The following is a 23,644-nucleotide window of genomic DNA, read 5'->3' as shown; positions in this document are numbered from 1 at the left end:
ATATATACACAATGGAATACTACTCAGGCACAAAAAAGAACAAAATCATGCCATTTGCAGCAACATGGATGGAACTAGAGACTCTCATACTGAGTGAAGTAAGTCAGAAAGACAAATACCGTATGATATCACTGATATTTGGAAGCTAATACAGGGCACAAATGAACCTTTCCACAGAAAAGAAAATCATGGATTTGGAGAACAGACTTGTGGTTGCCAAGGGGGAGAGAGAGGGAGTGGGATGTATTAGGAGCTTGGGGTTAATAGATGCAGACTATTTGGAATGGATTAGCAATGAGATCCTGCTGTGTAGCACTGGGAACTATGTCTAGTCACTTATGATGGAGCCAGATAATGTGAGAAAAAAGAATGTATGCATGTATGTGTAACTGGGTCACCATGCTGTACAGTAGAAAAAAAATAATGTATTGGAGAAATAAAAAAAATTAAAAATAGAGAAAAAAAACACAAACAAAACTCTAATAATTGGAAAAGGAAACAGGTATCCTTTAGATTTATTGCCTATTTTCCCCTAGTCCTTATCAGCTACTAGAAACAACTATTAATGAAGGCTTAGATCTAGCAATGAGACAAGGTAGGGAATTTATATCATAGAAACATAAACAATTTATGATTAAATATTAGATCCTTCTGTTTTTTATAAATATTTTCTTTGTGTGACCCAAGGATTTCTCACTTGGCTATCTTTTCCTAAGATTTCCACCTTTTTCCAATATTATATTGGAATAATATATGCTCAATATTCCAACAACTTTTCAGATCTTTTCTCCACTTCTCACACACTCAAATTCTTCCTTGATGAGCAATATTTGTTTCCCTTTACTCTTCAAAATCATGGCCATAGGGCCTGAATATCCATATATAAAACTGCCCACTTCTTTCAAAACCAAACAATGTATGGAGTAACAGTAACCTCAACCTTCCAGGGGTACACTATTTAAGTATAATTAGGCATGCCAGTGTTTATCATAAAGCTTGACTTTGAAGAAAATAAAAGATGAAGCTATGAACATCCATCTGCCAACTAGACAGATTATATTTTGGAATCTGAGCAGAAACTTAGTTTTAAGGAGAGAAGGGGAACTTTTCTAAAGGATAACTCAATGGATATGAACCAGAAAAAGGAGAAGATAATTCAAGAAAATTATTTGTATGAAATCCACAAATGCTGCTGAGTCAGGGTTAAAAGCAGTTCCCACAAGGCCAAAAGTCTTATGCAGGCTGAAACTGAGAGTTAATCTTATTTGCAAAAGCTTCACAAGAGCCAAAACGTTATAAAAAACTATGAAAAATTTAACTAGTACTCACTATGTCTATGGTTGTACATTCTTCACTTTGCCATGTTTTGGTATGATGAAAACAACATGAAATCATACGCAACTACATTTGAATCCTGGTTCCAGCACTTAAAAGCTGTGTTTTCTTGAGCAAATTCCTTGACCTATTTTTTCATCTATAAGTGGCAAAATTATTGCATTAATTATGGATAATATATGTAAAAGTAGTTAGCACAATTTCTCTTATGAAGAGGAAATTAAAGAAATTATTGATATTATCACCATAAACATAAGATAGAGGAAATATTTTTTGAACTCAGTTATTCTGACTCTAATCTGGGTTTCTTTTCACTAAAGTACATTTTAGAAGGAAATATAGGGTGTGGTCATATCTACCATTCTGAAGAAATGTTTATGTTTGGTACTAAGAAGAAATATAGCTCAAAATAAGTTCAGGATCAGTTTTTAGAGACTCCAAAATATCAGCTTAAGGAATTCTGACTTGAACAGTAAACCAATGAGTTATCTGTAGAACAGAATGGCATACTGAAAGAAAGTTTTTAATAAGCATACTCTAGTAGTAATAATGTGAAGAGATGCTGTTAGAGGTGAGCATTGTTAGAAAATGATTGCAATACCAAACCAGCATCTTCCAAAATATTAAGCCCAGACCAGTATCTTGGGGAGATTTTTTTAAATACTAACTCTCTAATTTTGATAATAAAGATGAGAATATTAGAAATTCTGACCAGTTCCATAGTCAAAGTAACAATACATCTATTTTTCTAAATAGACATGCCTTTGCTATGTGTTTATTAATTACTAATATTCAAAGATAACATTAAGTATTATCCTAAATTATATATACATGTATATAATTTTTCATTACCTCATATAAATAAAAATCTTCTAAATTATTATTTTTTAAGCTTACTTCACATTTCTAGCCCTTCTTGGCCTTAGTCAATTGTTCTTACCTAGCAGTTAGAACCAGGTATGACCAAAGTTACCTCCTGGTCATATGTTCATCCATCTATGATTTGCACTTGTCTTTTTAAAGTCAGAGTTCCCTAGCCAAGTCTCTATAGTGCAATTTAAGATTTTTTAGCTGTATTCGCCTTCAAATATGTTTTCTCCTCTAGTCTTCAGCACCTAAAAGTACTACTGAGCTGTATTATATTTATAAGTTTGTAGGTCCATTTCAATGTCTTTCTTACAAATTGTTTGAAATTGCTACTTTTAAATTCTAAGTATACTCTCTGACAATGTCCTCTATTTTCTTCCTTAGTTATTATAATTTCTAAAACAACCTAATCATATTCCTCCCAGGTTTTAACTTTATCAGGCAGTTTTGCCTTACTGGGAAAAAAATATGTTTATATTAGTGAATTGTCATTACTTCCTAGGAATGAAATAAATAAAAGAGCAGGTTAAAAAAGCCAAATGCAGCCTTTATTATTCATAGTTCAGAAGAAATGCTGCTGTGTGTAATTAATAAATATTTTACAGTTATAAAATGAAAACAAAAAACTGGAGTAATTTTATGAAAACCTCCCAAAACATTTTCCTGCAACATGGTCTTTATGATGTTTTAATTTTCTTTTTAAAATATTCTAAACAGATAAGAAAAATACCACATGTCATACTTGCACAATTTGGAAATAAATTTTATGCAGAAAAGAGCAAAATAAATGAAAACAATGGTAAATGAGAAGCTTTTCAAAAGACATTTCTTAGAGTTCCTGCTGTGGCTCAGCAGTCACGAACCCAACTAATATCCATGAGGACACAGGTTCAATCCCTGGCCTCACTCAGTGGGTTAAGGATCTGTTGTTGCTGTGAGCTATGGTGTAGGTGGCAACTTGGCTCAGATCCCATCTTGCTAGCTCAGGAACTTCCATATACTGTGGGTGTGGCCCTAAAAAAAGAGCCAAAAAGGAAAAAAAAGAACCCATTTCTTATATACTCGTAGAAAGCCACATTTGATCCTTGGGGAAACAAATTTAGAAAAGCAATTCTTCATTTCTTTTGCTTTATGCTTGTTATAGATAAAGATTTTCTTGTTTTGTTTGGTTTTGCTTAGAATTTGGTGGAAGTATCAAGGGAGATGTAAGATTGTTTATGCTTATTAATGATATCATAATATCCAAAGTAGTTTTTATTATAATAAATATGTAAGTGTAGATCTTGCTAAGCATGAATATTTATCCCTCAAAACATGAAAGAGAAGTTTATCTGAGTCCAAGAAAATGACCATGAACTTAATTACTAACTTTTAATAGGTTCAGAACATCATTTCAGAAAATCGGAAACATTTGAAATGATCCAAGATGTCTCTTTTGTTCCCTGTGCCAGAACGAAGGATTTTTTAGTGAAATTGTACTCATCAAAAAAAAAAAAAAATCAGTCATAAATATTGACCTTAACTATGTAATATAAATGGGAAATTTGAAATAAGTATTTTTAATAAAATAGTTGAAATGATAAGCCAGTAAAACAAAAGCTGCATAAACTGCATTATCAATAGCCAGCAAGGAAAAGAGGGGTAAAAGTAAAGCACATGTTGAAATGCCGCTTTTGACAAACTTTAAAAAGAAATCATGTTTCATAACGTCATATTTAGCTATTTAATTTTCTTCTCAAAATTATTTCCATGCTGCAAACCTACGTTAGTCTTGTCTTGTTTCTTTGAAATATAGAAGCTAAAGGTGGTTGAAAGGGACAGCAGGAGTGCAAATGAAGTGCAGCTTATTCATTTGTGACCCCATTTCATTTCTTCCAAAGAAACACTTATCTCAAAAATAAATCAATGCCATTTCCAGCTGGTAATACATGATAAGTATGAAAATGAGTCCATCTTTGACATTTAACATGCAAATTTATATTGCTCTCAGTATCTGGATATGTCCAGTAAGAAGTGGAAGTGGGGAGCTGCTGCTCCAGCTCGGTGACCTGAATGCATCAAATTGCCACTTTGCCACTTTGTAGAACAGGAATATGATATGTGTAACTAAACGTTCCACCCAGTCTGCCAGTGAGTACATTACTACTTGGGAATGAGAGAGAATCTCCCTAAGAAAACAGAATATCATTTCAAGTTGTTTTTCGAATCCTCAATGCAGTTAAATTGACCAATTTATCTCAGAAGGGATTTATTAACTTAATTATCCTCTGGAGACTTCGATTTAATTAGTGTGAGTTTGGACTCAGGCATAGATTTTTACTTTAAAAGCTCTCCAGTTGATTGTAATGTGCAGGCTGGGATGAGGACCACTGGGCTAAATGAAACCCTCAGGGTATAATCCTATTTCTCAGAGACAATTTGGTGACTTCTCCCAGATCCCTCTTCCTATCAGTTATATCTTTATTTCCATCCTAGCTCATCACAAAATTGCTAGATTCCTCCCTCTCCTCAGATAACATCACCTAATTTACAGAAAAAAAAAAAAATGCAGAGAGTAAGGAAGCACAGATTTGAGAATGATCCTTTCTTTGGTTTCCCCACTTGTAAAATTATCTGTATAATGTGAGTTCCTTTCTCACAGTCTCCCACCTCAAGGGAGATGGTGTGTTAACTCCTATCTATCCGAGAGCAGTGGCATCCCCTCTATTCTAAATCCTGCTAGACCCTTCATGTCTGGGAATGGTATCTTCCAACTGGCTTAGCTTTCACCTGTGCTTGCAACCTCTCACACACTGGATCTTTGTTGTCATTATTTAAATCTTTCACATCTTAAAAATGATCTTTCTCAAGTTGTATGTCTCTCTCTGTCTAAACTAGCTCTTGCCTTTGCTTCAGTCAAGCTCTGCTTTTCACTTTAAGCCTCAATTTTCCCACCTCATTACTCCCCAGCTATAGCTGTGTGTCTTCCACATCATCATTTCAATTCTAATGTAAATGATTTTACCATGGTCACCGATGACCTCCTGGTTGTTGAATTCAACAAGTTCTTATTTCGTGACTACTTCGCAGCACTTAATGTTGACCATATCTCCTTTATAACATGACCATATCTCCTTTATAATATGACCACACACTCCTCCCTGTGGTGTCATAACACAATTCTTTTCTGTTATCTCCTCACTGTTGCCTCTCTCCATTCAAATTTCATTTTCTATAACATATTTTATATCTTTGCTGATGTGGTTCCCTCTATCTGGTGTACCCTTCACATCCACCACCATTCTCCTCATTAGCCTTGTTTACTAAGTCTTCAAGGTTCAGATTCTTCCTCTGGTGGGAACACTTTTTTGTTGACCTCCAGGACACACACCTTTATACAGCTATAGCATGGAGTTTATGATAAAATATCATATATTAAATGTATATTAACTTTGGAATCTCCTACTGTCCCCCACCAGTGAGAATAAATTCACTGCAGGCACGGATTTTATCTTAGCTATCTTTTTTATTCCTAGTACCTAACATAGTGTCTGACTGGTACATAATTATCACTCAATAAATAATTGTTCAATACATTAACATACCATATTGTTTCTCTTTTTTAAAAGGCAAAAAGCAAAATCTTCTTTATGAATCCAACCTGAAACTCAATATTTATGTTGGCATTGGCATATGAAGCCAATTACAATAAGATCTATTTGTCCAGCCAAACATATTTCCCAATTTTTCCTACTCTCAGTAAGTTTATACTCTTCCATAATTCATGCACCATTATTTCATTCTCTTTATAATATGGGTCTCTTTCATGACCCTGCAGCTCTATACACTGTTTTCTCTGCCTCGACAACCTTCCCATCTCTCAATTTCTATATAGGTCTGTATGCCTTCTGAATTCCCTAAATCATTCCTTTCATGAAGTTTTCTTTTTTTCTTTTTGTCTTTTTAGGGCTGCACTCACGGCATTTGGAGGTTCCCAGGTTAGGGGTCAAATTGGAGCTGTAGCTGCCAGCCTACACCACAGCCAGAGCAACACAGGATCTGAACCATGTCTGCAACCTACACCACAGCTTATGGCAATTGGCAATGCTAGATCCTTAACCTGCTGAGCAAGGCCGGAGATCAAACCTGCATCCTCATTGATACTAGTCAGGTTCGCTAACCACTGAGTGACAACAGGAACTTTTTTTTTTAATTTATTTTTTATTTTTTTATTTTTTTTTTTGGTCTCCTTTCATGAAGTTTTCTGAACTCGTCTAGGCAGACTGGTTAGCTTATCCTCTTCAATGGAAAGTCCTGTATTCATTTATCTGCAGTATCTCATACTGTCACATACTGTGAAGAATATATTTATGTTGTGTTTTTCAAACTAATGTAGACCATTGATCTTCTTAAGGAACAATAATTTCTAGCTCATTCTTTTTCTCCCTACACCGAATACATAATTAGGCCTTAAATATCAGTGCTGTTAAATAAATGAATAATTTCCAAAATAAAGAAATATTTAGTAATACTCAAGTCAGAGAGAAAGTGATTAAGTGATATTTTCATGGTCACTGGTATTTATTACTCAAAGGTTAATATTATAATTTCTGTCTTCTGTACTTCCATGTTTTAAGTTTTCTTTATGACTTATTGTCTGTGCAACCCTGGATCTGTTGCTTTAGGGATTTCTCTGGTTGTTTTGTTTTGAGTGTACTGTGTTCTCAATGAGACTATAAATTCCTTAAGAGAATGATTTGTTCAGTTCTATTCTGTGCTTCCTACACTGTGTCTACCATAGAGGAAGACAAAACATTCATTCATTTAAGTATTTGTGAGTACAGCTACCATGTACCAGGTATTGATAGTTGTTGAGGATGCTGATACTGTTATACACAGATCCACAAAAAGTATTAAAAGACTGGTTAAGCAGCAGAATGTAGTTTATGCCTTAATAAAAGAAAAGGTCTTAAAATTTGATAAATTCTGTATGTTCATATCCAGGGAAAACCATGATTTAAAAAAATTTCAAATCAATAAATTTAAGTATTATTTTTTTTTCCTTTCTCACCAGTCATGTCTGTATATTTTCCCCACGCCTTTAATTTTCTTTTGGTGTCCTTCCCAGGTTTGAATCATTTTACATTGTATCTTACACTTTTCATGATACACTTTTTTTTTTAATTTTGAGTGCATATACAAAGTATCAGACATCCTAAAGAAGACACTATGATTATTTTATCTATAAACTCTCCTGCCCTCAAGTACCTCTACTGCTATTTTATTTTATTTATTTTTATTTTATTGGATTATAGTTGGTTTACAATGTTGTATTAGTTTCAGGTATATAGCAAAGTGAATCAGTCATACATATACATATATTCATTCTTTTTTCCATATAGGTTATTACAATATTGAGTAGATTTTCCTGTGCTATAAAGTAGGTTCTTATTAATCATCTATTATCTATAGTAGTCTGTATGTGTTATTCCTACCCCAATTCTTCCTTCCCCACAACAGTTTCACCCATGGTAACCATACAATTGGTTTTGAAATGTGTAAGTTTGTTTCTGTTTTTTAAATAGGTTCATTTGTATCATTTTATTAGATTCTACATATAAGTGATATAATGTAATATTTGTCTTTATCTGTCTGATTTACTTCACTTAGTATGATAATCCCTAGGTCTATCTATGCTGCTGCAAATAGCATTATTTCATTCTTTTTATGGTTGAATGGTATTCCATTGTATATACGTACCACATTTTTTTTCTTTTTTTCTTTTTTCTTTTTTTTACATTTAGAAGGGTTTACTGCTATTTTAAAACAAAGAGAAGTCTGCATTATGGGGAAGCTGAGTCCTCACACTACTATCTTTAGTTTTCCTACATTTTTATGTGATCAGAATAATTGGAGACTATTAAGTCATTACAGATATCCCAGGTGCTTTATAAAAATAGCACAGCCTGTCAGCAAACACAGGAAATAAAATGTTGTACATTAAAGGATCTCACAGATTTACTATAAAAAAAACAAAAGAAATCACTTCATTTTAAGAATTCTTTAAAATTTCCTTTTAAATGGATAGTTTCTTCCACAAATTTTGAATTTCTATTTCTAATTTTATTGGTTTCCATTTGTTCAACCTTGTATAAAATAATAAATTTCAAGTTTCCTTCTTGATTGCTTAGTTCAGCTAAACCATGCATTATTTATTCATTATTATTTTCATTTCTTCAGTTATCTGTGCTTTGATCACAGCATAGTCCACTTTATCTCCATTAAATTTCAAGTCCATAGGCCATTAAAATTATGTATGCTAAAAATTAAAGATTTGTTTCCATTTTATTTTTCTTTCCCAACTCTCCTAAATTTGTTATTGACTAATTTTAATGATTAAATTTTCACTTCATAGTTAAATACTCTCAAAAATTTAATTAGCATGTAGCAGAATCAATAATCACATTTTAATCAACTTTATTTTCCTAAAAGTACATTGTTTAAAATCAACAGGAGTTCCTATCGTGGCTCAGTGGTTACGAACCAGACTAGTATGCATGAAGATGCAGGTTTGATCCCTGGCCTCGCTCAGTGGGTTAAAGATCCAACAGTGCCTTGAGCTGTGGTGTAGGTTGCAGACACAGCTTGGATCTGGCATTGCTGTGGCTGTGACATAGGCTGGCAGCTACAGCTCCAATTTGATCCCTAGCCTGAGGAACTTCCATATGCCACAGGTGAGGCCCTAAAAGGACAAAAAGAAATACCATAGGGGTATATTTAATAGTAAGAAAATACATGAACACAAACACTCTCTTACTTAATACGAAATTATCTTTTTTAATAATAAATGGGGTATGAAAGATCCATAGAAGAGAAATTACTTTGAATCAGTTTGATGATTAATAACCATAGTTTTGACAATAGCTAAAAGCAACTTTTTACTATTTTTAATCTGTTACCCAAAATATAGTGCAATAGAAAATATTTTGTTATCAAAAGTTTATTAGATATTATTATTATTATTGCCTACTGTATACCAGGAACTGAAACAAACACTGGGACTGCAAAGGTAAAGACAAACATTGCCATACACTAAGTAATTTTGTCCCCACTCCCACCAAAATTTATATATTGAATCTTAACTCCTAATGTTATGGTATTAAGAGGTAGGGTCTTTGGGGGATGAATAGGTGTGAGGTTTCAGCCTTCATAAATGATATTAGTGGCATTATAAAAGAGATCCAAGGGTGGGGGGAGAGAGATACCTAAGAGGAATCTCTCACACCTTCTACCACGTGAAGTTACAGTTTGAAGGTTAAGAGAAGGAAGCTGTCCTGACGACACATGATCTTAGACTTCCAGCTTCCAGAACTATGAGAAATGAATTTTTGTTTTCTATAAGCCACTGCATTTATAGTATTTCTTTATAGAGGCCAGAGTAAAGTAAAGCCAACATTGAACCAAAAATAAACTTAACATGTTATAAAATCCAGTAAAGCAATAATTGTACTTAGGAATATTTAGAATTTACAGCTGGGAAAAGTCCACAGTAATCAACTTGTACATACTCCCTCAATTTACAAGAAAGCAAACTCAAGCTCAAGAGAGGTTTAACAGGGTAAGTAAGGGCATACTCCCAGGAAATGGGTGAACTGGAAATAGAAGGTTCTCCCATATATCTATGGAGTACCCCTCAAAGTGCCTAAATGGCATCATTTATTTACTAATGATTTACATATTTTTCTAGTAATTTCTGTGGTAGGCAAGATACATACAATGTATTTCCGAACAATTTTTGCAAGGGCATTACAGAAATGCGAACTTTCCGTTCTTGTATTTTTTAACTTTTAAATGATTTAACATAAATGCCTCACTAGTCATCTCCATCAAAAATCATGTAAACATCATTAAAATGCACACATTGTTAGAAATTAGTAAAATTTATTTGCTCATAAAAATCATATAAAAAATACAAAGTACTATTTTTTTAGAAAAAATGACCATCAAGATACTTGAATGTATGATAAATATCCGTATTTATACCATCTGCCAATCTTCTTCACCATATGTCACTCTATTAATTGCTAATACCATCCTTATTATGCATCATCTCATCTGTAACATTATTCCATGAAACTAAGACAGCATCAGTAACAACTATAGAAAAACACCTGCTATGTGTGTTTCTGGTTGATAAATTTCAGCAGGCTCTTCCTGGTTTGCTCTCGGGCAAAATTTTCTAATTACCTTTGCATAACAGGAAGCTTTCTACCAGGGCAACTTTGTCTGATTACAATCAGCACACTACCATCTTCTTAAACAGTTTACTCTAATTAACTAAATCTCCCCACAATATTTATTCAAAATGTTTATTTAGCAACTATCATGTGCACAATAATATGGGCATCATAGTCACTGGACTAATATTATGAAGAAGAATAAAAATATGAGAAGGAACTTATAACAGCTGTAAAAGAATTCTGTAAACTATAAGATCCACAAAGTGTTTAATAAATACTGGTTAATTAAGGTTATAGCTCTGATCTTTGGCCAGCAATTATATATCACATAAAGTGTATATCTTTTTTTTTTACTTCGTATATGAAGAAAATAATTGAGCCTGATTATGATCCTTCTATTTAATCAAAGGGAGTAGGTGGATAGATCAAAATGGTAACTGTCTTCTTCTTGGCAATGGCCAAAATAGATCCACTGAAAATTCAAGTACTTTATTTATGTATGTATGTATTTTTTTTAATGGCTGCACTCATAGCATATGGAAGTTCCTGGACCAGGGTTTGAATCTGAACTGCACCTCGCTTCTATGTCACAGCTGTGGCAACACTGGATCCTGTAATCCACTGGAGATCAAAACCACTGCAGAAACTCCTCAAGCACCTTAGAAGTGTCAATTATTTTGTTCTTTCTGAGGTGGTTTTGGTTGAAGAAGCAATCTACTGCCCATGAAATGATTAAGAACCATGCCAAAAAAAGATAGGTGTGAATGCTAAACTGTGTGGTAAAGACAGTAAATGTGAAATAATGTTAAAGAAGTGGGGGTAATGGATAACAGAAATCAGGAAATAATTTTTTGAGGAGGCAAAATTTGAGTAAGACTTTGAAAAGTGGGCAGAATATGGCTAATAGTTACGTTTTCAGTTAGGACAGGTCAGACATATATCAAAATTAGGGCTGGTGATTCTGTTCAGCATTAAGATGCTGGTAAAAATCTTTGGTAAGAGTTAAACAAATGGATGGAGATAAATCATGAATGGTTTTAGAAATCAGATGAGCTAACAATTATTAGGAGCAGCACCATTACAACTACCAACACCTCTATTCATTATATGCTTGTGTTTTAGTTCATATACTAAGTGCTTTTATTTGGATTCTTCTTCCATCTTCATACAAATTATTAACTCTCTATGGAGTAGGCATTGATATATTGTAGCATTCCTTTTACAAATAAGAAATCTGATAATTATAAAGAAGGTCAATTATTTATGTAGATGACCAAGTATTTAAATTGGCATAGTCTGATAGCTGAATTCATATACTTGATTATTTCTCCTCACTAGCTTACAGTATGAAATTAAGAAACAACATGAGGGGAGTTCCCGTTGTGGCGCAGTGGTTAAGGAATCTGACTAGGAACCATGAAGTTGCAGGTTCGGTCCCTGCCCTTGCTCAGTGGATTAATGACCTGGTACTACCGTGAGCTGTGGTGTAGGTTGCAGACGTGGCTCGGAACCCATGTTGCTGTGGCTCTGGTGTAGGCCAGAGGCTACAGCTCCAATTTGACCCCTAGCCTGGGAGCGACCCAAGAAATAGCAAAAAGACAAAAAAAAAAAAAAAAGAAAAAAAAGAAAAACAACATGGGGGCTTTGAACACTTTCAGGGTATAAAAGAAGAGAGATTTTTGATGGGATTGATGTGACAGCAGTATATATGATAAATTGTCATCCGAATGAAAAGACATGAGACAGATGCAGTACTGGAACTACAGAAAGGTGACAGTGGTAACGGAGGTTTATGAGTAATTCCAGAGACATTTCAAAGGAGGATTGACAGAACTCAGATTCCTGGGCTCAATTCCAACCTATATTGTGGGATGGAGCTTCTCTCATAACACTAAGCAATTCTTAGGAAATGAGCCAGGTGACCTACAAGTCAACTCAAGTCTGACACCAACAACCTGCCTGGAGATAGCATCAGATTCCACAGGTTAAGTTTCAGTCTGCAAGACTTCCCGTAACTCCTCATCCCCTCTTCACTTTAGAAGCTAGTCTCAGTCCAGGTTGTTGCCCATGCTACTAACCAATTGGCTACAAACTGGAGGTTCTCAAAACTTTCTTCTTAGACTTCAGATACCAGTCATAAGACTCTGTTTGCTGCTGTACTTCTGACTGACTGGCTATAAATCAGAAATTCCCTAGACCACATCCTCTTTGGGGTTTGATTAATTTGCTACAGCAGCTCATAGAACTCAGAGAAATATTTTATTTACTAGGTTACTAATATATTATAAAAAGATATAACTCAAGAATAGCTTGACCAAAGAAATGCATAAGGCAAGGCATGGGGGGAGGGGCTTGGAACTTTTATACCCTCTCCAGGTACATCACTCTCCTCAAATCTCCAAGTGTTCTCCAACCTAGAAGCTTTCTGATCCCAGTCCTTTTGCAGCTTTATAGAGGCTTCATTACATGGGCATGATTGATTAAATCACTGACCATAGATGACTGATTTAACTTTTAGCCCCTCACTTTTCCCCCACAGGGTGGGGCTGAAAGTTCCAAACTTTAATCACATGGTTGGCTCCACTGGCCACTAGCTCCATTCTTTGGTGCTTTTCAAAAGTCAGTTCATTAACATAAAAGGATCTTTATCACTTTCAACATAGGAATTCTAAGAGTTTGGGGAGTTGTGAGCTATGAATTGAGGACAAAGACCAGTTACATATGAGAAACATATTTTTGTCATCTTGTTACCAAGGCTGTTGCCCCCTGTACCACACCCCTGCCTCTCCCTCAAATAGAAACCAATAACTATTATCTACATTTCAGGAGGAAGCTGCAAAGATCAAAAACAAGAACTGGCTAGAACAAACTAGTTCCAAATGGCAGAAGATTTGACTTTCAGTAGACCTTAAGCCTCATTATACACCCACTATAATATATTACCATGCTAAATGATACACATGGCAACTGGACAGTTGACGACTGCCATGATAACAACTGGAAAAGCTTGCTCAAGGACTGAAAAGGAGAGTTGCATCAGTTCCAGGTCCAGACCACATTCTTATTCTCAGATAACTCCTGAATATTCCTACCATTCTTTTCCTCCTATATATTGGGTCTCTCTCCTAAATTGGGTAGAGAAGTTGATTTGTGAACTAAGTTCCTTCTTCTCCATTCTCTGGTCATTGAATAAAGCTTGTTTTATTTCAGCTTCAGCATTGGTTTCCTGGCTGTGTGAATCTGATAGGAAAATAACCTCTTTGGCCAAAATGGTTTGGCCAGGACTAAGACCCTGGCATGAGTCCAGTCAGCCAATTCCATAAAAAATCTGAGTGACAAAACACATATTTCTTATAAATAACATCATAATGACATAACCTTTCTAATTTCACTTTGTAACCTTTCATGTAGGCAAATTGAAGTGCCTATCCTCCCCCACTTTTATTCCCTAGATATGCCAATTCATTTCGTGATTTTTTCCATGACATATTTTCTATATTTGGGATGACTTCCAGCTTCCTCTGTTGAAATAGGAAATCATTTCCAGTTTCTGCCCTTATGCTACTTCCTCCAGCTCAAGGCCTGACCATTTCCATAGAAATAATCTTCCTCATCTAAATTTTGCAGAGGATTTTACCTCTGTTGTCAACAAAACAGTCGACTGTGTATTACTTAGTTTTGTGTTTATACCTTGCAAATGAATTCAAAATAATAAAAAACATGACATACTGTATATCCCATATAATGTTCAATCTGGCATACCTACTAATATTCATTAATATTTGCAGAATTCAAAATATATTATCAGTATATTAATAAGTGAATAAACAAATAGCTGGAAGATTGATTGAATAAAGAAATTAAAAGGTGACTCCCTAGTTTTTACCACTCCTTCCAATATTTTTATTTTTTTGGCCTTTCCTAGTCATCCCTTAATCACCTCGTCCATCACTCCTATGAATGGTTCTGCCATTGTGCCTTAGCAGACAAAAACAATGGGGCTGGCCAAATAAATTCTGACTGAAAATTAGTCAAAAAATTTTTTTGTCCAATCTGTCAATATTAACTCTCTTAAATGTTTCTAGTTAACAATTCTCTATTCTCAAATAAATGCTGTTTTTTTTGAATAACACGAATGTCTAAAATAAATATTCTATATACAATTCATGTACATAAATCAGGTTATGTGCATAAGCTCTAGTTTTTGGATATCTATTGCATTTCCAACAAAGGAATAATTATTTCCATAATGGTAAACTGTCAAATAACTCATATACATATCCCATTTAGGGAATAAAAATTATTGTCTAAGTTTGTATAAAATCCATTAATATTAATTTCTGAATTGCTCTTTTTCTTTTAACTCATAATTTGCGGTTTGTATGAATTTTCAGTCCCTTTAAAATCACCATTTCTCGATAGTTCAACCATGCAATACATAGACAGCAGCTATATTAATGACCTCTCAAAGGTGCAGTGCACTGATACTGCTATTTATGCTGCTGTCTTGAAAAAAGCATATTTATTCTGTTCAAGCACCCATGAGACATGAAAACTATTCTTTGTTCAGACTCACAGTGGATAGTCATTTTAAAACTTCAATTACTATTTCAGCATGCTCTTTTCATTACTATTTCCAGCGCCACAGCTAGTAATTTCTAATAGCAAAGATCCTTTATAAACCATACACACATGTGCTCTGCATGCAATGATCAAATAAAGTTGTGTATAAATGATTAATATCTACAGAAAAAATGAATTAAGATGAAATTTAACGTATGAATCTTAAATATGCAAATTTTAAACCTTCCAACTAATGACTGATTACTGTTGCATGAATATATATGCATATATGTCTCTTTTAATATATTTCAATTGTCTATCTTAGAATCAAATAAAATAATCATATATTAATATTCAAAAAATAGTTCTTGAGGTTTAAGTCAGTACAGAGCTGTACTTTGTGCTATAGGGTTTATGAAAAACAACAAAACAAGGTAACGTTATTTCTGCCTTTGAACAATTTACAATTATAATAAATACTATTCTTTCTTTTTATTGAAATGAGAGTTTTGAATAAAAAAAGATGGTTTATAGTATCAATCTCACTTTTTGTAATCTTTAAATTCCATGATCTGGCTATAACATGTCTTTTTACGTAAGATTTGGTCCCTGCATTAATATTAATCTCCCTTTCTAGAAGCTATCCTCTATTTTCTCATTCTTAATTGCCATATAAAAGTAAACATCTAATTTATGTAAAACTGAAGCAGGATATGTGAATGCCACCATTTAAAATCAGAATTTTCACTTTTGTCACTTATAACTATAATTGTTCTTGAGTGGAAGATGCCACAAAAAAGCAACCTTATAGAGTTAACTGTTCTATTCATGGCCAGGACATTGATGAAAGTAAGTCCTATAATATTTATTATTCAGTGTCCACTTTACAAAGAACAATGCACGATATTTCATATCTCAAAGCCAGGAAAAAGTCTGCTTTTACTGTGTCATTGTTTTATTCATAGACAATGGTTTTCGTGTAAATTCTTGTTTGACAGCTGTCATATATAACATGTAAATAATTCTTAAAAGTTGTTTCTTTGTTTTTTACCAACTTGGACGTAAGCTTTTGTTTAGGATCATTTAACTGTTTTACCTTATTTTCTCATTATCCCTATTACACTATTTTTTTTAAAATCTTACTGTACAAATGGCATTTTATAAGACTTTCATAATGAGAAAGGTAATGAATAAACATCTACCTGTGACATGAAAGTTTTACTTGAACCTGAGAAAAATCTAGGCTTTCCTTTCTTACTCTGGGTTGCCACTGCCATTCATTATTTGCTTCCATTTTATTATTTTCTATTCCTTCCTTAATGTTCTAAAATCTGGCTTCCCTCCTCAGACCATGAATAGTCTTTCTTAAGGACTCTGTCATTTTCCAGGCATTTGAGCTTGGGAGAGTGACTGGATCGCTCCATGCTTTACAATATTCATTTCTAAAGTGGAGATAATAATGCCTCCATTAGTTTGTTTCAAGGATTGAATGATTTGGAGTACATGCAGTGGTTAGCACAATGCCTGACATATAGTAATTCCATAAAAAATTAAGCCTACAATGAAAATGTTGTAGTAACTATGGATAATCTCCTATACTATTCCATTTTTCAGTTTTTTTACTCTTATTAACAACATAATTTTTTCTACTCTCATAGCCTTGAACATCAACTTGACTCTTGTCACTTTCTCCTTCCATATCCAACCAGTTGTCAAACATTTTTTTTTTTTCGCTTTACAATAGTTTTCAATTCTATCTCTTCTTTATTCACTGGAATCTTTCTGACAGGACTCTATAGGGTGTAGTGACTGAAACTTTCTCCCTGAAGGAGAAGAGCAGCTAATGCAATTTTGAGTACTGAGACATGAAACACTCAGAGATGCCATTATTAAAAGTAACAATAGCAATAAACAACAAGAATGAAACAACCAGGTGTTCATCTTAAAATACAGCCTGGTAAAATTTAGAATGAAGGAGTCTCATTTAGTTTATATGGAAATATTTAATTTGTAGAACATGGTGCAAGTAAATCTTACTTGCAGTTATTGGTAATCTGAAAATCCAGAGCACTCACTGATTTGTCTTAGTTTAAATTAATTACAGAACCAGTGCTCCACCTCCACTGACACCAACATCATTACCATTGGACACATAAGCAATTACAATGGCAAATCATACAAGTGAAAGTGCAAATATGGTTTACCAAAAAATCCCAATCCATATTAATACTGATAATTCATGATAAGAAAGGCCATCAAAGTTACCACTGCCTTACAGTACATATTTTAATATTCCAATTTGTTATTATATGATTTTTAGATTGCAAACTCCTTGAGAATCTGACACAGCAGTTTGCATATAGATTTTCAATAAGTTTTGTTAAATATATGAGCTAAACATTTCCTGCATTACAAGTTAAAAATTTAATTGAAATTTATGCTCAGTGGAATGAACTTCAAACTACTAAAATGTATTCAGAGCATTTTTATTTTAAATATTTTTCTTTACCTTTACATACTGGCCTGTGATCACTCCAAGCAGCAAAGACTTCAGCTATCCGTTGACAGGTGATGCTCTTAGCACCCTGTAGGACATAATCTTCATCACAAGAGAACTGCACAGTTGATCCAAGGCTAAAAATGAACAAACGATTAAAAAACACAATTAGAAGCATATAACATAATGATAAGGCTCCAGTCCTACCGGCAATATTCAGTAGGTCAAAAATGTTCCATAGTGAACAAAAACACTGCTCCCTTTGGAAACAAAAACATGAAAACATGATTTGTACAAACATATAATAAAAATCAAAAACAGATGAATCTACTGTAAATCAATAACATGCAGGTATTGGTAGAAATTGTAGAAAGCTGTCATCAAGTTAAATTATCTTGTTATTAGCTATAGAGGCCAAGGTTAAATAATTGACTAAATTTCTCATCCTAAGTAGGTAGTAAACATGAAGCAAAAAATGGACTTGAATTCCAGTGTTTGTGTTTATAGTACTTCTGTAGCAGGCATTTATATGTATATTTACTTGGACATGTCTTTGGGTGTCTCTATACAAACACACACACACACATTGAGGGTTGCAAAACTGTGCTGATTGTTTTTCATATAAAAATCACCATTTATTATTTAACTAACTGCAATTTGGATTTGCTTCCCTTTCCAACTGCTAAGGGTAACAAGTTTTTGTTTGTTTGTTCCCGAAATTAAAAAAAAAAAAAAAAGACCATGTATTTTCTTTCTTAAAATCCTTAAAGAGCAACTCACCAGCAAAAAAGATAAACAAACCACAAAAAACAAAAACAAAACAAAACAAAACTATGGCCTTAACGTGGCATGGAAAGACTTGCAGCAGTAAGTCCCTGCCAATTTTTCTACCTCCTCTCTAATTCATTGCCTCAAGTCATTAGCACCTCTAGCAGCTGACAGTTTTTGCACATGCCCTGCTGTTTTCTGTCTGCACTACATTCCCTGCCTCCTCTGTCTGGCAATGATTACCTGTACCCTCTTAACCAGCCAGTGCCTGAACAGCTCCTGTTCAGCATTCTAAGCTTCTCATGCAGTAATCACATTTGTGTTGTTAAGAGTTATCTCTGGAATAGTGTGGAGGACAGTTTAAAAGAAGATTAATTAGAAGCCAGTAAAACGATAACTCAAATAGTTTAGGTAAAGGGTTGGTGACTATGTTCATGCTGTAGGCAAAATCTGCTCTACTGTCTGTTTTTTATACAACCCAGGGGCTAAAATGGTATTCACACTTTTAAACATTTGAAACAAATATCACAAAAGGAATAATATTTAATGAAATGTTAAAAAAATTAAATTCTGATCTCAAAGTCCATAAATAAAGTTTTATTGGAACACAGCCACACTCTTTCATTGACATATTATTTGTCGTTATTTTCACACTACATTAGAATTGAATAGTTGCAATGAAAGACTTTTTGACCTACAAAGTATAAAATATTTACTATCTAACATTTTATAGAAAAAGCTGGCCAACGCCTCAGGTAGGCTAAAGATGATACAAGACCTGAATTAAGGGGCTGTATGGCAAAGAACCTAAGGTTTAGTATAGCTAAAAACCTCTGTGTTACAATCTACTCTCATCTGGAGCAATTTTATTTTTATTTTCTTCCTTTTTTTTTCAAACGTGGTTTTATTTTACATATTATACACATTCAGAAATGTGTACAAAACCAAATCCGCAGCTCAGTGAATTATCATGAATGGGACATTCATATAATCAAAGAATAGATTATATTTAAGGTCTTGTACTTATTACTCCAAGTTTTAGTTATATCTGTGCTATAGCCTGAAAAGCTTTACAAGTTTATCTAATGGTCAATTCTCTGCCCTTTTTTACTTTATCATATCAGTAAATGGAAACAGTATCCTATTGAAGACCAAAATACTCAGAGGTATTCTCTCTTAAACTTTTATTGTATTTTAATTTTGTACTAAAGTATAGTTTATTTACAATGCTGTGCCAATTTCTGATCTAAAACAAAGTGACTCAGTCATACATATATACACATTATTTTTTATATTATTTTCCAGTAATGTCTATTCCAGGAGATTTAGATATAGTTTCTTGGACTATACAGGAGGACCTTATTGTTTATTCATTTTAAATATAATAGTTTGCATCTACTAATCCCAAACTGCTAGTCCATCCCACACCCTCTCCCCTCCCCCATGGCAACCACAAGTCTATTCTCTATGTCTGTTAATCTGTTTCTGTTTTGTAGATAGGCTCATTTGTGCATATTTTAGATGTCACCCATAAGTGATACCATGTGGTTATTTGTCTTTCTCTTTCTGATTTACTGAATTATTAGTATGATAATCTCTACTTGCATCTACATTGCTCCAAATGGCATTATTTCATTCTCCATAGTGCTTTCCCCAGCAGTTGCACCAATCTACATTCTCAACAGTGTAGGAGGGTTCCGTTTTCTCCACACCCTCTCCAGCATTTGCTATTTGTAAACTCCTCAGTCATTCTTGACTCCTCTTTCCTCTTACTTTTCACATTCATCCCATTGAGCAGATCCTGTTACCAACATTTGTTTGTTTGTTTTTTGTTTTTTAGGGCTGCACCCATGGCATATGGAAGTTCCCAGGCTAAGGGTAGGATTGAATCAGAGTACCACTGCTGGCCCATGCCACAACCACAACAATGCAGGATCTGAGCCACGTCTGTGACTGACACTGTAGCTCACAGCAACACCGGATCCCCAACCCACTAAGCAAGATCAGGGATTGAACCCACATCATCATGGATACTAGTAGGATTCATTTCCTTTCTGCTGAGCCACGACCGAAACTCTCATCTGGTAGCAACACTTTCAAAATCAAGAATCTGGCATTTCTCACTCCTGAAGTGTCACCTGCTTGATCTGAGCCACTGTAATTTCTCATTTATCTCAATGTCAACAGTACTTTTTGCTATGCTATCAGCTTCCTATGCCTGTTCCTGACACTCTGCAATCTATTTTCAATAGTGTCCATGGCAATTTTTTAGAGGATAGCTCAAACTGTGCCTTTCTTTTGTGTCAAGATCTTCTAATACCTCATCATTTCACTCTGAGTAGGTAATTGTCATATAGATGGTCTATGGGATCTGCACATGCTGCTTCATACTTAACTCATTTCTCACCACTTTCTCCATCAATCCCTGTTCTTTAGCCACAGTGGGGTCCTTGTTCTGACTTGAAATTATTAAGCATACACTTGCCTCGGCTCTCTAATTTGCTCTTATGTAAGTCTGGAAAATTCTTCCTCCAGGAGTCCATATCTTTCATATTCTCACTTCTTACTTTTATTCACCTTATCCATAAGGCCCTCCTTGACTATTCTCTATAAAACAGCTTCTCCTAAACCACAATCTTCTTCCATGTTATTTCCTACAGACTATCTGATGCATAGTCTATTTATTGTCTCTCATCTCACCAGAAAAACTGCATGCACTTATCTATTTTGTCTTCCAAACTGTCAAAATATCCTAGTATTAGTAAATTGTTAAATACATATTTTTTGAGAGAGGGTTAGTGCATGCTTTTATTATATACCTAATATATATATGTATGTATATAAACATATATATATATATATGTTTAACAATGTAGGTTTATGGTCTAAAATGGCCGAATCCAGAGAAACCATATCTCCATAACTGGACAAAAATATTCCTGGTTAAGATGCTGTCTCGAGGCTATTTAAATTGCTTTTAATTCACATGCACTCAACTCTTACTCCCAACACATTTGTTGTATTCCAGGAATAAAAAAGAAGATAATGATTACAGCACACAAATTAAGAGGATGGGGGTATGAAATTAAGGAAGTGATTAGAGATTGAGGGCAGATAATTTATAAATTTGTACACCACAATAAAGAGTTTAACTTTTACTCTGAAAGAATTGGAGAGTTGTTACAGAACTGTGAACCAAAGGAATGACATTATGTTAGTTTATGTTTTAAAGTGATCTTATCATCTTTTGGGTGAAAGACAAACTTTAAAAAACAAAAGGCAGAAGCAGGGAGTTTGGTAACAAGCTGTTACAGTAATCAAAATTCTCATGGAGATGATATGATTGTGATTTATATTGAGGAAGTGGTTAGAAACTAACAATGGTAAAACATTTTTAAAAATACCATAGTGTTAAGATCTGGCCCACAGAAGTCATTTTAATGACCATTTTCTCTCTAATTTAAAAGTTAGATTTCATCAAGGTCATAGTATTTGTCACAAATGATTATAATATTCTAGTTTAACCAGGCTCTTCTTACTAAAAGTAATAAACCACATCTTGTTTAAGTAAAACGTGTTTGACGTTGTTTCTTTTCATTATAGAAAACTATAAAGACAGACAATCTGCAATAATAAACACCTAAATTCTTTGCTACTATACCAATGCCAAAGACTGGTACTGATGGTCTCTGAAGTTTCTACTCACATCCCCAAAGATTAACAATCCTAACAATTTTATCTCCAATTAATACAGTGGAGGAAGTAATTTAGAGTTAACACTTTAAGCTGCAGAGTCAGATTTTTTTTCAAATCCTAACTTCCCTTTTCCAGCTTTACAGCTTTGAGAAATTAACAATCTCTCTAAGCCTCAGCTTCCTCATCTGTCATGATCATGTAATGTATAAAGTGTACAATGGCAAACACATATAGAATAGTCAATATTTCCCACAATCATGGAATTAGTTGTGAACGCTATTAATTTCTTCCCCACAATTGAAAGAAAGATCCTTTTTTGGGCATCTGTAAGCATCTCATCCAGGATCACAGCTACACTTTAAAATATTCTGACCAAAAGTATAAAAGTGCAAAATAACACAGAGATGGTAGAAATCAATAAAATAAGCAGTCTTTTCAGTAGAATCCCCGCTCAACAATATCAAGAAAATGGTTATCTTGAACAAATGCACCATGTTTTCATTTTGTGAACAGCTTTAATACTTGAGTTGAACTCGAAGAAAACATACAACTAAGTTTCATTAAATTATGTATTCCTAGGGAATTATTCAGTTATACTGAAGTGACAATAAAGGAAGACTAGCTCTACCCACTGCAATTTCTCTGTCGGCAATGAAGAGACATCTGTCCTGCCTGGCTAAATAAAACCCTCCACTTTAGTAGGTTACTCAATCCAACAACATTCCAAAGTAAATGAGTGAATACATCCTCTCAATTTAAATGCATCAAATCCTAAAGCACATGATATGCAATGACATAGTTAGGAAAATAATTATTGATCTTTACGATGATTATGCTGGCCCCTGTGTAAATGCTATCATTTAAAAAAAAATTATATTTATTATTGCAAAAACACACTATAACCCCAAGGCTGTCAGTGAAAGAAGAAATGAGAGTTTTCAAAATATATAAATGTTTTCCTATTTTAAGCCAACAGCTATTGTAATTTTCATGGAAATAAATAAAACATGAACAAATACAGAGTTACAGAAGGACAAACAATGGTGTTCAGGTCAAAGAAAAGGATTTAAAAAATAAAAAGCAAGGAATCTTGAGAGCATTAAGTAAAAAGTGAATTTGTATTTAAGAATTTTTTTTTCAGTTATTGTCTTTTGGTTATTTTAAAAAGGTCCTGACAATTTCCTGACAGATGTAAAAATTTATTACTAAAGCAGATGAATACTTTTCAAAATCATCACTGAACAGATAGAAATTATCCAGGTATGAAAGATGACCTAAAGTTAAAGTATCTACAAACAATTCCTGCAGAGAAAAAAAAAATTAAAATATTAAACATGTAGAAATAACAATCATTAAAATTACCAGCTTAATATCTTTGAAAATTAAATGATTTTTGAAATGTATTTAAAATAATAATTTCAAAAATAATTTACTGCACTTTAGAAAATCTCAAATTATTTTTATGAAAATGAGATTTTAAGTAGGAAATTTTTACAATATGATTTTTTTCTTAAAATTACTCAAGCTATTTATGATTATTATAGAAAATTTTGAAAACAAGGATTAGAAAAAAGTGAAAATTAGTTTGAATCCTACACTGTTAATGTGTCTTTAATCTAATTCTAGAACTCCAGTTCTTTTCTTATTCATACTTATTCTTCCTTCCTTCTTTCCTATAAAAACAGGACAATTGTCTCCC

General features: G+C 33.7%; 1 protein-coding gene across 6 annotated transcripts in view; it reads right to left on the bottom strand.

Moving 5' to 3' along the window:
* The window catches only part of CSMD3 (CUB and Sushi multiple domains 3), a 1,223,593-nt gene that overhangs the window by 662,784 nt on the left and 537,165 nt on the right, over positions 1 to 23,644 (bottom strand). For all 6 annotated transcript variants that reach the window (XM_021090582.1, XM_021090583.1, XM_021090584.1 and 3 more), the window contains one exon: positions 17,494 to 17,618. In XM_021090582.1, coding sequence (XP_020946241.1) covers positions 17,494 to 17,618 — 125 coding nt within the window. The remainder of the gene's footprint in view (positions 1 to 17,493; positions 17,619 to 23,644) is intronic.

The sequence above is a fragment of the Sus scrofa genome, chromosome 4 (assembly GCF_000003025.6).
Source record: "Sus scrofa isolate TJ Tabasco breed Duroc chromosome 4, Sscrofa11.1, whole genome shotgun sequence".
Lineage (NCBI taxonomy): Eukaryota > Metazoa > Chordata > Mammalia > Artiodactyla > Suidae > Sus > Sus scrofa.
Note: the sequence above shows the minus strand (reverse complement) of the source record. Positions and strands in the feature narration are given on the sequence as shown.